Here is a 14,735-nt window from a genome sequence, read left to right as displayed (position 1 = left end):
GGTTCCGGTTCAGCCGAGGACGTCAATTTAAGACCTATATTGGAAGTTAATTGAAAAACATAGATTTAACTATCTCTTTTTCCCTACCTGTAGCCCGTGGCCTTGCTCTGAGTCCATGGGAGAGCAGTGTAGTCGACCGGCTGATGACACCGACGCTGTCTTTCCTCGCTAGGAGCCGCAGTGCTGCCAGTGTCCTTAGCAATGGTAAAGATGGGCGTAAGTTGAAAATAAACAAGGGTTAACGTTAGTTTTATATCAGTCACACAATGTCATTTATAATGAAATGAATTCCGCTGCTGTCCCCATCAGACTCTCCTCTCTGTCCCCGTTCGGCCTCAGCCAGCCCCTTCACCCTGTGCGCCCACCAGCCCCACCACCGCTGCTCCGACCGCTGGAGAGTCACGTCCAGCACGCCAGACATCACCCAGCGCCAACACAGACGGAGCTCCACACCTGTAAGTCTGCCTCATGAGCTGTGTGTGTGTGTGTGTGTGTGTGTGTGTGTGTGTGTGTGTGTGTGTGTGTGTGTGTGTGTGTGTGTGTGTGTGTGTGTGTGTGTGTGTGTGTGTGTGTGTGTGTGTGTGTGTGTGTGTGTGTGTGTGTGTGTGTGTGTGTGTGTGTGTGCATGTGTGTTTATACAGTTGGGTCTAAAAGTGTGAGACCTCAAGTTAAAATACTTGCAGTTGTGCAGGTCTCCACCCCTCCTCCTGTTTTTTCTCCTTACATACACCCTTCTCTTACTTTCCATTTCTGCCTTTGCTGCTATTTCTTAGCCAACATGTTTTCCCTCCTGCATAGTGCTTTTTATACGAAGGATTATTACTATTGGTCAGTGCCAAAAAATCTCTTTGATTTGATTGCAGATCTTATATATATATATTTTTAAATATATTCTTATCTAATATTTTGTTATAGTTAACATGACTTAACAGACTGTTTTTAGATGTTTCATATTCCTCAAATATTTTCCATTTCCAGTGTGTGTGTGTGTGTGTGTGTGTGTGTGTGTGTGTGTGTGTGTGTGTGTGTGTGTGTGTGTGTGTGTGTATGTGTGTGTGTGTGTGCGCGCATGTGTGTGTGCACATGTATTTATGTACCGTTGTCATCCTTTTTTCATACAGATGGATAAAAACAAGAAAGAAAAGAGAGACAAAGAACGGGAGAATGAGAAGGAGAAAAGTGCCCTCAGTAAAGAAAAGGTGTTAAAGAAGAGACAGTCTCTACCCAGCATGAGACACAGACCTGATCCAAGGTAACACATAGTTTTGTTCTTATTTATTTTTAATCCAACATCTAACAGTTTATATTGACATTAACAACTGAACATAGAGAATATACTGTATATGTGAGCAAAGTTTGAAACCTTGTGAAAGCTCACCAGAAGCACCATATAACTGAAAGAAAAAGTCTCCACTTAACATATATTACGTCACTCAACACACCCAAAGACCCATGTGGAAAATCTGACATATGATCATTTGCTATTAATACAGACATGGTCACGAAAACCATATATTGTAAACAAGGTTAACCTTACATCCCCTTATCCCACAGGATGTTCCTAGTCAACGGCTTGGTTAATCTAGAGCAACGATGTTTACATCTGCAATATAATGACTTCGTTTTTCATTCACTGTTTGATCTAAGGCATTGCGTTAAAGATCACGAGACGAGTGGTCATTTCCGCTCCTATCCCCAGGCTGCTGAAATCAATGACATCCCTGACAAAAGGCATAGAGTAGGAGAATAGAGCTCTTTGGACTCAACTAAAAGGCAACACAGTGCCTTCACTGCCAGAGGACTAGAAGAAAAAAAATCTTCTTTAGCATAATGGATATGTCCCCTTGTAGTGTTTCATTGCCAGTGCATAGCAGGGATTCTGACCAATCATACACTCTGAGAGTGATGTAATGTTTGAGTGTTGAGGTCAGGTCTCTTCAGGGTTATTCTATTTTGAATCAACATTTCAGGCCAGGTCTATTAAGAATAAGTTGTCCAACTTAATATATATGCATTAGAGAATCATTGTTGCCGAGCTAAGGGTGTAAGGGCAGGGTGACATACTGTATGGAATGTAAAGCCCACTGAGACAAATGTCTATTTGTGATATTGGGCTATACAAATAAAACTGATTTGATTTGATTGTTGACATAATGTCAGTCTTATATTTAACCCCTGTATTTTCCTTTGTTGCAGTCCCAGTCCTTTATCAAGGCAGCGGCCGTCATCCCCGGCCACGCCTAAGGGCAGAACTTCCTCTCCCAGCCCTGCTGCCTCCCCCAGGCCTCCATCCACACGTGGAAGCCCCTCCACCCCTAAAGCTCGGCCCAAAAGAGCCAGGACCCCCGCCAGGATAGACCACCGCACCTCCTCCCCTGTCCCTCGGGACAGAGTGAAGGAAACACGTAGGCCAGCCACTCCAGAGGAGAGAAAAAGTGAGCGGAAAAAAAACATTAATATAAATACGTATATCTGGATTTCTTTCCTACAACATGAGTGCAAAAGATTATGTCTAACCTTTGGAATAATAGTTTGACAAAAAATCTTACAAGCTCCATCCGTCGATGGAGTTTTCTCAGTTGACATCATGTGAACTAAATATGAATTTCATTTGACAACCTTTTATCACCTTATCAAAAACTGCATGATTAGGTCATGTGATGATCACTGAGCAACTCCATCTGCTGTTGAAGACCATACAAGGAGTTGAAAGCTGTGAAACAAGCTTACAATTAATAATAGTAAACTGCACAGTAATCTAGTGATCAATTGTCCTTTTTGCACAGTCATATGACACTGTACATCTGGATTTTGGGCAGCTTCCCTCCATGGTTGAGCCATACCGTGTTTTCTTAATATCCAGAGAGTTCTTCACTGTCTGGCACGGTCTCTTCCTCTGACTGGCCAGAAAAATGGATCTAATGGAAAAATTGAACGAGCTACTGGAAAATCTGTATTTCATCAAAGACGCAATAGACAGAGATTACCATCAGGCTTAATTAGCCATGAAAACAAAGGGAATGTATTTAGTGAGCCACACACAGCTCCATGGTCTGTGTCTTCTCACACACAGCACTTAGAGGCTGCGCTAATGCAACCTTAATTATGTCATTACCAAGTTCTTAGGTCGAAGCTACGGCTGTTTATAATTTCCAGTTGCTGGGCACAGAATGTTTCACAGTGCATGTGAATGGAGAAGACTGCAGTTAAATGTGTTAGTAATAATGATTGATAGACACCCTTCTAAACACCATTACTTTTAGGGAAGCACTTAAAGGTGCACTATGCAGTTTATGGGGAGGGGGAATTGTTTACATTTGTAGAGCCTGCAGTTTACAAAACATATTTTCTCTACATATGATTCTTAGTATTGAATAATTCATAATAATATCATCATAAATAGAATAATAATAATTTTGAAGCACCTGTAACAGGTTCCAGGGATCAAATGTTCCTGTGAGGAAAGTCTGTTTATTCAGCTATGAGAATACAACTTAGAAAATGTTCACTTCTTTGACACACCCAAAGTTACATAGTGCACCTTTTAAATATGTTTTGTTTAGTTACAAAGCACAATGTCTGTTTCTCCTTTAACACTGATTGTCTTTGTTTTAAGGTTCCCCCGTGGTTCCTGCCATCGTAGTATCCTCTGCCGCTGCCTCACCCCACGTGTCCAACACACCGGTTACTACCACTGCAGCCTCCCCGTCAGTGGTGCATTCAACCCCTTCGGTCCCTGCAACATCCCCCACACCCTCTCCGTCAGCCAAGCCCATGGCCGGCACCAACAACCAGGAGGACGCCGCTCGCATCCTGGCAGAGAACCGCAGGCAGGCACGAGAGCAGAGGGAGAGGGAGGAGCAGGAGCGCCGCGAACAGGAGGAGAAGGAGAGGTCAGAGGATATTTTTTTTTCAATATGCCTCAAAAAACAACAACCTGAGAAAGTCAGCCAAGAGTTGACCTTGCATTGTCAGAGGTATGCCAAGCTCTTTCACTCTGAAAGGAATTTTAAACACCTCTGTGTCCGCGCTGAATGACAGTTATTCCCAAGCTGTCTTCTTCCCACTTAGGGGGGGACAAAGTAATGGGTAGTTAACAGACCAAAACCCCGTCAGCCATCTCAAGAGTTATGCAAGAGGTCATGCGGGGGCTAGAGGAACCGTTTTTTCAAAATGCACATTAGCGATGTCAGCCTCAGCCATATGATATTTGAACGTATGCTGAAGTGTAGTTTACAGTATTTAAAATATACTATTTAATGTAATGTCATTATTTAAAAGGCGGTGTAGAATATGATGCATTTATCCATTTTCCATATAATGAATGAAAAGAACATACTGTAAGTAAAACCAAACAGGAAGGCCCCATGCACTATGACAGCACATGCATGTCTGAAGGAGACCTCACTCAACATTGGACATGTGTGTTGCATGAAGAATTTGACAGGCTATTTACAGCAAGTCGCTATTTACAGCGATGCAACTGATGTGAACTCTTGTTGGCACTCGTACTCCATTTCCTTAAATTGTATTATGGTTTCTTGTCGCTTGTGCAAATTTGCAGAGATGGCTTCAAGTAAACAGGAAGTGTCCTGTCAATACAATACTTTTACATTTTAAACTAGGGCTGTCAAATTAACGCGTTCATTTCGATTAATTAATTAATCACAGAAAAATTTACGCGATTAAAAAAATTAACACAGATTAATCGCACTTCTATAATGCCCTTTGACCCGGTGCAAAAGTGGTGCGCAACTGCACCTGTAGCTTGCTTACACAGCCCGCACGGGTAAAAGGGAGAAAAGTAAAGAGAGAAGCAGGTGAAAGGGCGGGGCCGAGGGCTCTATGGACGGTTTATGGGATGCTTCGGGGAAATAAGCATGAAGGTAGGAAGACATCTTACTTTATTTTCCGCAGTGTCTGTGCATTATTGATTTAGTGGGTGCAACAATGTATAGGTTCAAAACAGTATCTCTCAATCTTCCTCCGTGTGCCTCAATTTTGTTTGCTAGCTGTCTCGTCTCCCACGTAAACGGACACCCGCCCTGTGTGTGTGTGTGTGTGTGTGTGTGTGTGTGTGTGTGTGTGTGTGTCAATATTTTTGCCTATGAGTACGACGATGGTGAATGAATCGGCATAGGCATCTGTGGCAGTGCAGTGCTGTCTGTTGTGGAGAAAGAAGTTACGAGAGACGCAGAGCGAGAGAGAGAGAGAGAGAGAGAGAGAGAGAAACAAACTGTAGCAGGCTATACAGCCGTTTATAAACAGGTATAAAAGTGTCATAAAAGTATGCGATTCATTTAGATTAATTAATCACAGAGCCTGTAATTAATTAGATTGATTTTTTTAATCGCTTGACAGCCCTATTTTAAACAGATTACAGCATCCAATGTGTTTGACACATGATTTTATGAAAAATGCTAACCCTCAGCCTTATGCCTAAACTCTTTAAACTCATTGGTGGTACGATGGCCTAGACGTAAGAGGGGCCGACCACTAACCATGAGTTCGCTGGTTTCGCGCATCGGACAGGAGGGTGTGATTTGTAAAACTAGTGGTGGCTGCTAGTACATCTACGGTGCCCACCATCTCTACCATTGTGTCCTTGAACAATCTACTTAACCCCAAAAACTGCTCTAGGGTCACTGTACTATGGCTGACCCTGCTGCGCTCTGACCCCCTTTCAAAGTGTGCTTACTTGAGAGGGGGATATGCAAAAAGTGAAATTTCAATGTGTAAATTGACTAATACTGATAACTTAACTCAACTTTAGGATCCTGAGGGAAGAGCGGACAGTGAGGGAGGCAGAGGAGAGGCGGGTGAGGGAGGAGGAGGCCCGTGCTATGGCCGAGGAGCAGCGGAGGAGAGACGAAGCCCAGCGCCTGGAGGAAGAGAAGCAGGCTGAGGAGAAAGCCAAGGCTGAACAAGAGGAGAACCTGCGCCTCGCTAAACAGGTAATCTGTCTGTCAACACACTGCAATGCAGAGGAAGGAAGCAGCTAAAAGTGTGAGGGGCTTAGTGATGTTGGGTGTAACCGTGATGCAGTTAACAAGTGCTGCTGGTGGTCAGATGAGTGTGAAAGGAACTCACAAGTACTAAAAAGCCAAGGGACACGGGGCTTGGGACACCACCGAGCACCACGGTCACTGTGACAGTTATTGCTGCCTTTTCAAGTGAAGGTCACAGACACGCTGTCTGACTGCATCCTCACATCATTTTTAGGGCACTTTGCCCATCGCACCGCAAACATCAACGCTCTCCTATCGCAGGCACATGATCCGTGTGTGGCATTTTCCAATCTCAGCTCGCATTGACCTTTTTTTGATAGTAGGCCTGTCCAAAAGGCACAGCTCAGTATTTTCGACGTCAGAGGGATGTTGTTCTCCTGAAAGGCAAATATTTATCCGAATGGGTGAGCCAGTAGCTACAATGTGCCCTTTTTACCTTGCCAAGATATGAGTAATATTGACTCTTCATGTGTGTGTGGATGTTGCCGGAGAGAAGCAGGGGAGAATGACGCTTAATTAGTAGACATAACAGATTTTCACCGATTTCCGATGAAACTTGAAATGTGGCTTTTTCCTAATATTATTTGTTTATCCTCTAGAGCTGTAAAATAATCGGCCCTGGCACTGTCTTATCTCTGCAAATAGTCTGTTATCCAGCACTTACACTTTGTCACCCCCTTGTGGTCTTTCACAAAAGTGACCATTGTGGTCAAACATGATTCCAATATAATTATGCAAAGGCTTAAGTATTGTGTTTCGCTCTGAATGGCCCTCACGAGGCTGTAAATGTTGAAAATAGATCTTTTTGGCTCAAAGGTACAGGAAAATATCCCTCTTGTGGTTGTAAACAGTAATTGAAGGGAGCAACCACACCCTTGTTACGTAAAAGGCATGTTATTTTGGCTGAGATTTTTGTCCCCCTTTTCTGTTGGCATTAAACGTGTGGTTGGATTTTTGCCTGTGTGTGTGTGTGTGTGTGTGTGTGTGTGTGTGTGTGTGTGTGTGTGTGTGTCTCAGAAAGAAGAGGCTGAGGTCAAAGCCAGAGAGGAGGCGGAAAAGCAGCGTCTGGAGAGGGAGAAACACTTCCAGAAGGAGGAGCAGGAGAGGCTGGAGAGGAAAAAGGTAGGGCCATACATCTGTCCTCCCATCAGTGTTCCTTTCAGCTAGAAAGTCACATATTTCACTGCGGAATTGCACGTTTTTTAAAATAATGAATACATTAATTTATTTCTCAGTCCTTTTTTAATAGACTTAAAAGAAAGTGTTCACTTTGTCCTGAACCTTAAATGGACTCAAATGGAGCAAAGATCCAAGCATAGCGCTTAAGTCTCAGAATAACACAACTTTAGTTGTAGTAGATTTACATAAAGCTCCCCTCCTCCCTCAGTGGAGATTTTTCTATTCAGGGGTACATTCGCTCTGTGGTCTGCTTTTTGACATGACAAATGCAGGCCTGAAATTTGAGTCCCTGAAAGCAATATGAATGATGTTTTTGGCTTATCCTGGATTGGATGTCTGCATGCCGTGATTTAATAGGCTTTCGTATTAGCATGAAGCTATATATAAACATTAATAATAGGGAACTTGCTGTGCCAGTCATCTGTCTGTCTGTGTGTGTGCGCAGATCTTAGCACATATGTGCTGATGTGAGTGTGAGAGTTAGTGTGAGTGTAAGCAAAAGTGTGAGTGTGTTTTCAACGGTCATCTTCTCGAGTATACCGCCCACATCTAAAGTAAGCGCCTGTCGCTCTCTGAATGCTAGCTAAGCCTTTCTTTCCCTTTTCTCATCTTCTTTCCGTGTTCTTTCGAGGCTCTTATCTAGGCGTAAACCAGCCCAAGCCTGGCTCGGTGCTAGAATTAACCTCGCAAGAACAGCATGTCCTCTTCCCCAAAGACTGCTTAGTCACACTGTACAACACACTGCTACTGACTGACTGACTGACTGGCCCATTGTTATAATCGCCTCAACAAAGAGGAGGGTTGTGGTCAGCAAGCACAGGTGGTAAAAGTATCCAGAATGGTGACACAGCAACTTATTAGACCAACAAGAATCTTTGGTCCTGTGGCAGACATTTCTCTGCCAAAACAGATGCCAAAGCCGTGAGTGTGTGAGCCCGCCATGAATAATCTCAGACCTTAAAAATGCTTAACTTTTTATGAGTGGCAGCTGCAGTTTTGGCCTCGCAATCTCTGTCTTGCTGGTGTCCTCAGAAGAAGGTCACCACCTCTTCTATCTAAACTCTGCCTTCTGCGCATACAAAATGAGCCTCACAAAGTGCCCGGTATTACAGACTTATCTTCTTTCCTGTACTGTATTCTACTGTTCACTGTTCGGCCATCCTACGCTGCTGTTCCAGCTGAATACACAAGTGCTGCTTCATCACTATTGACACAGCCCCTCCACCTGAACACATAAGGGCCTCAGTTTCAGTGCATTCACGTCCCACATAATGACCTTAGCTAAGAGAGACAGGAAGCACATTATGAAACTTTAATCTGATCCCCTACTGTGTTGGCATAGCAAACTAAACACTAAAGAGGTTCTTTAATTGGCATTTTGTTCCAAATGGAGTTTTCCTTGTTCTTATTCCTTTTTTTGCTTTTCTCAGCGTCTGGACGAGATCATGAAGAGGACACGCAAATCAGATGCAGGCGAAAAGGTACATCTGCTGTTTAGGTTGAACCAAAACAAGCTCTGGAACTTTTCACTTTTCAATAAAAAAATAACTGAAATCATCTCTCATCTTCACAGAAAGAAACCAAGCCCTCCCCTCTCATACAAGTCAATGACAGAGACGCAGAGAGCAGCAAAGGTAAGACGCAAAAATCAGTCGGAAAAAAGTCTGACTTTGACAAAACGTCCTCAAGGGAAATTCATCAGCCGCTACAAGCCTTTAATCTGCAGGAATCGGTTAGGGTAATTGTCTTAATTGATCTCCTATTATATCATCTGTGAGGGGATTTAAAACAAAGTGGATGCTTTTCTGACCAGCTGCTTTCCAGATTCCACCTAATAGTGTTTTTTTCTTAATGCTTTAATGAGCAAATCCACGTGAAAAACAAGACACAATTGTAAGTGCCTGACTCATGTTATTGTAGATGAACTCATTTTATCAATCCCGCCTTGAGGCTTATACTTAATGGCACATACAAGCACCATCTCTCCTCTGTTTATTTGAACATATGGAAGAGGTAAAAGAAGCAAAGTCAGGTATTTGTAGTACTTTTGTTTTCATTTCCCACGTAGCATTTTGTATAAAAGTGTTATTAGATTATATATCTGTCTCATATCCTGCACAGCTGCACTTTAAGTTCTTCTTCTCTGTACAATAGGACCCATGTGTGCTCGCTTGTTATCCAAGCCGGGGGACTGAGGGAGTTAGAGAGGAACGGTGCACTCATGGCAACAGCCTGCAGCAGTTATCAGACATGATTAATAATATAAGGACGCATGTGATTGCGAAAGCCTTAACCATGACCACTATTCCTACAACATCTAGTTAGAAAAATCAGTTCTTAACACAACAATGTTTAGAAACAAACAAACAAACTTGCACACGCTCTTTGTCTAAGCTTCCACGTCACGTACAGTAGATGAGTGGGATCCATGTGGTCTGGGAGATATGCTGTATGTGGAGAAAGTTCCCCTATGCAGGAAGACATTAGCCAGCCACTGATGTGGTGAGAGGCCTGGCAGGCATGCTTCCTTTCTAGTCAGGCGTGTCAAGATCCATCTTAACCACAGTCATGTCCTTAGCAGAGCTGAGTAAGGGGGAGATCTGAACTATACAGAAAGAAAAGAAATTGGCACCCATTTAGTTGGCCTGGCACAGTCCTAAGGATGATCGTTAATGTTCGGTTCGATGTCGCATGTGAGAGATGACGTTGGTGTGAGTGGTTTACACAGGATCAGTGACCATTTATTTGTTTCCTTTAGCATCTGCTGAATATCAGCCAAAGCCAGAGGTCAACCTGCCCAATAACAAGACAGAAAATGGACAGACCCATGTCAAAGAAAGGTACAATTATTTTCTCTTTTCTTTTCTTTTCTTTTCTTTTCTTTTCTTTTCTTTTCTTTTCTTTTCTTTTCTTTTCTTTTCTTTTCTTTTCTTTTCTTTTCTTTTCTTTTCTTTGACCGATTTGACAGTTCCGTTGTGTTTCACGTTGTGGCAAGACCACCGTGATCAGTATAAAAAGTGTGTGCCAGAAATAAAAGCCGGGTGAAGACTGATGTTGTAAACCTCAACGGAAAACAAGAGGAGCCACAAGTTTCATGCCCACAGTAAACAATTGTTACACTGTGAGAATCAAATTTTGGTCTATTTGGTTTCGAACACACGTCTCTGGATAGATTTTTATAAAGACTTAATTGGGCTTTGGAATGACTCATCGGTTGTGTGAGTCACTGTGGCCCATCATAACGATAACCATATTCTGCTTTGTGTCTCCTCCACTACCAGCAGCCCCTCGGTCCAAGTGTTGAATGGGGTCCAGCCTACCAGACATGAAAACGGTCTGTCCACCAAAGGAGACACCGCCCTCTATGGCGACATCATCCATTTAGCCAATCACGGCAACACCACCAACGGAGCGCGCGACAAGTCTGAGACGGGCATGGCCACAGAGCCCATCCTCACGTTTGAAAGTGAGGATTCATTCATGAAGAAGACAGGCCCCATGAAGCCTCAGCATGTTGCAGGTAGAGTTACACACTGTTTTACAACTCGCAGAGGGCCACACTATTAACCTGGTAAAGAAAACATACACCATGTCAAAGGGCTTATACCTAGTAAATATGCTAAAAATAACAATGAAAATATAAATGGAGTAAAATAATGGAAGGGTTGGCTAGTTTTATGAGGAAATAAGGTCTGGCCACTGAGAAGACTGTTGTGTGAACATGCTTGGTAGGAGTCCACTTAATAAACATGACGTTGGCATGTGATAAATCTATCATAAAAGCGATTGGAAACAGGGGAAACTACCAGCTCTTATAAAGCTCACTTATTATTACGTTGCTTGTTTTTAGCGTTTGTGAAAAGAAAAAGAAAAAAGGTGTTGAGTAAAAACGAAAAGTTGTGAATTTATGTGGGCGGGGACTTCAGGAAGTCACAGCACACAACAAAAATAGGTCCAGCATGTATCTCTATGTAAAACTGGCAAAATATTATTGCAAATAGTCTGTACTGTGTAAATAAGTCCATTTCCACTTTGTATGCTAAACTAAGCAGCTACTAATTGTAGCTTCATATATGGTCTGGTGTTATTAGTTAGTATAGGCATTACATTCTTAAAGGTTGATTTAGCTTTGAGAGGTCCTAATTTTGGCTGTAGTCCAAGGTTTTGCTGCTTTATTGATCCCCAGAGGATGAAACAAAAAAAAACATGTTAACTTGCCTATAAAGATTAAAATCAAATATAACACCCAATTACAGACAGTATCCTAGCTAGTGAGAACCAGACAGCCACATGGCAAGACAACTGCAAATGAACCGCGGCTGCGTGTGCTTATTTGCACCGAGCAAGTTCACATTACCCAATAAAGGCTGCACTTTATCAAATGTGCAGGTCGTGACACCGGTAAGAGGCAGTTACTCCCCTGAGGAGAGGATGGTGTGGCTCTTACACTCACAAAAGGGAGGAGCTGGGACATAGTGAAGAAATAGTGATGGGGAAGCGAAGTGGGGGTATCTTTATACTGGTGACAGCTTTTATTCAGCTGCCCCCACTGACTTGGGCCTCCACCAAGTGAGGAATTCCTAGGATGGTTGAGGCGATGAGGAGACCCCGTCCACAAGTGCTCTTCTGTCAGGGGTTAGAAACAAGACCCCGGAGCAATTAAGTACCATATCACCCCACACTCGTTCCCCCTTCTCCGGCTGTAAAATGTCTGCCGCCGGCCGACTCCAGATCCTAACCTTCACCTGATAGCCCCGATGCAAAGCCAACGCTCATAAATACTACAGAAGGCAACGGCCCACCTCTGACGTCTTTCCTCAAATCTCTTCTTTTTATTTATTCATATAAATACCCCCTTGCATTTAACTCTGTCAAATAAAAAGTTTCATTTTCACCACTCTCCTAAATCTGGATACTTGAGACCTGTCGGGACATTTATGAAGAGGACAGCGATTAGGAATATTGGTATGCGAGAATGTGGCAATGTAACTCCATAGGCGGTCAATTTATTTCGAGGCAATCTTCATAGGGTTTATTTGAATGTTAATACTAGAGTATGACCCATCTTGGCCTCGCATGTGGTGTTGTCACTCAAGTCATTTTTGTGTGACGACAATTACGAAACTTGTTTCGCACGATGGCCGCGTTTGACAATAAATTATCTTTCGATTGAGTTGAGATTTTTCCAATACCGTATTATAAGATAGTAAATGGTTTATGTGTTCACGCCCTCTGAGACATGTTCAACCTCTTTTGCATTTAGTATTCTAACTGGGTCAGAGGTTTACAAGGTGTACAGACTGTGTCATTTGTCAGGTCAACAAGGGTGACCCTGTTTTGGCTACAAACTGGAATGTTTATTCTGTTTAGCATGTGTTGATCAATCTTCCTTAATGGCAGCTGACCCTTAACTCTTGCTCTCTGTCTCCCCTCACAGAGGTCCTGTGACAGTGAAGTGCTTGTTGCCTTTAGGCCGCTGACTTTTCCCAGCCCTGCCATCGATCGCATGCGGAGCCCTCTGTCACCTGTGCCAACAACAACCTCTTTCTCAGCCCCTTAAAAAGCAAACATGCTTCTGTTAAAAGATGATGAATGAAGATGAATATAGGGCCACAGAAGATGATGACAAGGCATCAGAACACAAGCAAAAGACAAAACAGAATGAAATGTGTTGCTGCCTGTGTGCAACACGGGTGCATCAGTGTTAACAATTGTGAGGATCTTATGAGGAGGCCCAGATTCGATTCAACACACCTGGATCATCGTTTGTACATAACAGCACAGCCGAGTAATCATTACAATAAGCTGAAGTGTTTTTTCTTTGTTCTTTAGTTTATTTAACTGAAAGAGAAATATAAAAAAAGACTGGGTACATTTTTGTGAATAATGTAAATTTGAACTTTGTGTGACGGACAAAGGAGGTGTGGGTTTGTGGATCATAGTCGTATGAAAGGGAGCCCAATTGTGTGCTACTCTGATCTGAGTACACCTTCTAAGTGAATACCCAGGTATTATACATCCTGGTCTGTATAAAGCTACCTGTAAGTTTTTGTAAAGTAAGTACCGAGAAATCTGGTAAGAGGTTTGAAATGTTAGTTCATATGCAACAAGCTTCTTACTGTGTGTCAACATGCTGTCTGTTCAAACCTCAGATGTGATTTGATTGTATGCAGAACTGGATGTCATAATGAGCGTAAAACCTTGATGATAAAGAAACCAGAAGTGGTCTGAGTTAAAATCCCTCTTAACATGGATTTACTCAACTGTTTAACAGTTATAGCTGATTTTTCACATGTGGCAAGCATGACTCAGTGTTCTCTCATTTGCATTGAGATTTCCATTGGCTCATATGTATTTGAAATGCTAGTGCGTGTATATGCTATAATTATTTTGATGTACGTTACAAGGTCAGTGGGAGTATTTTATGTCTTATTAAAGGCAAGCTGTCCAGTCGACGGTCTCATTTATTTGTCATCAACGACAGTGAATTTGATTAGATCAGGGATATTTTTTTTGTGGAAAGAGAGAAAATAATGCAGGTGTTGAATCTTTTTTTTTAATATATATATATATTTTTTTTTTGACGGGTTAATCGGGATGAAAAAGACCAATTAATGTCTTATTCACTAATCACAGATTGGGAGATGGTACCAAAGGGCCTCACAGTTGATGTACAAGGCATGTGAGTTGGCCCAGCTGTCCATTTTATTTTGGGTCTCCTTTTACCAAATCCCCACAGGGGGTACATGCCACTATATCCTTTGCCCATACTCTGGTGGCCGCAGCAGGAGGCCTGGCACACTGTCTTCCCAGCCTTGCAGGCAGCTGAAGTAAATTACAAACACGATTTATGTCCCTTTCTATCTAACGCTCCAAACTACATGCCACACCTGATCAGCACGTAGAACTTATGTGATATAAATGACTTATAGCAGCTTGTAAAAAGTAAGTGTAGTGTGGAGCCCAATATAATGGGATACTACAGTTAACTTGAACCCATGTGGCACAGATGGCCTTCTTACTTCCCAGTGGGCTACTTGCAGTGGAAAGCTCTAAGCAATGCATGCAGACGCTATTTTAACTAATATTTTAGGGGGCAATGTTTGCACCGAAATGATGCAGAAACCCAAAGATGGAAAAGGCTAAGATTCATCAGGCGACTTGCCTCGCATTTGACCTGGATTCAAAGTAAGTGAGAACTTTTCAAGCTTTTATCACGATGACACATGTTGTGGCAGTTTTCATTGGGAACAGTGAAATACTAACAATGCTATTATTCTTACAAATGCTTAAGCAACAAACTTGTTTTACAGTGACAACAGAATCAGTGGTTTGAATGCTTTATCTAAAAGTTTTGTAAAGATGCCCATACGTAACAATCATATAATATAACTCAGATCTGTCATTTGGCTCTCCGGGCCTCCTGAGAAAGATGTAAACTCCTGCCTCCTGCTAAGTGTAAGTTCCGACAACACGATCTCACTTGTTTTAAAATGTTGCTACTTCAGTCGTCCACAAGAGTCTGCTTGTTAAATGCTGTGTTCATCA

The 14,735-nt window shown here is 42.5% G+C and overlaps 1 protein-coding gene across 8 annotated transcripts in view; it reads left to right on the top strand.

Annotated features, from left to right (window-relative positions):
- The window catches only part of map7d1a (MAP7 domain containing 1a), a 38,561-nt gene extending 24,921 nt beyond the window's left edge, over positions 1–13,640 (top strand). For 4 of the 8 annotated variants that reach the window (XM_080039451.1, XM_080039454.1, XM_080039456.1 and 1 more), the window contains 12 exons: positions 94–216; positions 310–455; positions 1,122–1,252; positions 2,197–2,435; positions 3,617–3,893; positions 5,774–5,954; positions 7,026–7,130; positions 8,618–8,668; positions 8,761–8,821; positions 9,946–10,027; positions 10,469–10,707; positions 12,625–13,640. In XM_080039451.1, coding sequence (XP_079895577.1) covers positions 94–216; positions 310–455; positions 1,122–1,252; positions 2,197–2,435; positions 3,617–3,893; positions 5,774–5,954; positions 7,026–7,130; positions 8,618–8,668; positions 8,761–8,821; positions 9,946–10,027; positions 10,469–10,707; positions 12,625–12,635 — 1,646 coding nt within the window. In that variant the 3' untranslated portion in view covers positions 12,636–13,640. The remainder of the gene's footprint in view (positions 1–93; positions 217–309; positions 456–1,121; positions 1,253–2,196; positions 2,436–3,616; positions 3,894–5,773; positions 5,955–7,025; positions 7,131–8,617; positions 8,669–8,760; positions 8,822–9,945; positions 10,028–10,468; positions 10,708–12,624) is intronic. The other 4 variants (XM_080039457.1, XM_080039453.1, XM_080039455.1 and 1 more) reach the window with 3 other exon arrangements.
- Positions 13,641–14,735: the final 1,095 nt, after the last annotated feature.

The sequence above is a fragment of the Ammodytes marinus genome, assembly GCF_949987685.1.
Source record: "Ammodytes marinus genome assembly, chromosome: 13".
Classification (NCBI taxonomy): domain Eukaryota; kingdom Metazoa; phylum Chordata; class Actinopteri; order Uranoscopiformes; family Ammodytidae; genus Ammodytes; species Ammodytes marinus.
Note: the sequence above shows the minus strand (reverse complement) of the source record. Positions and strands in the feature narration are given on the sequence as shown.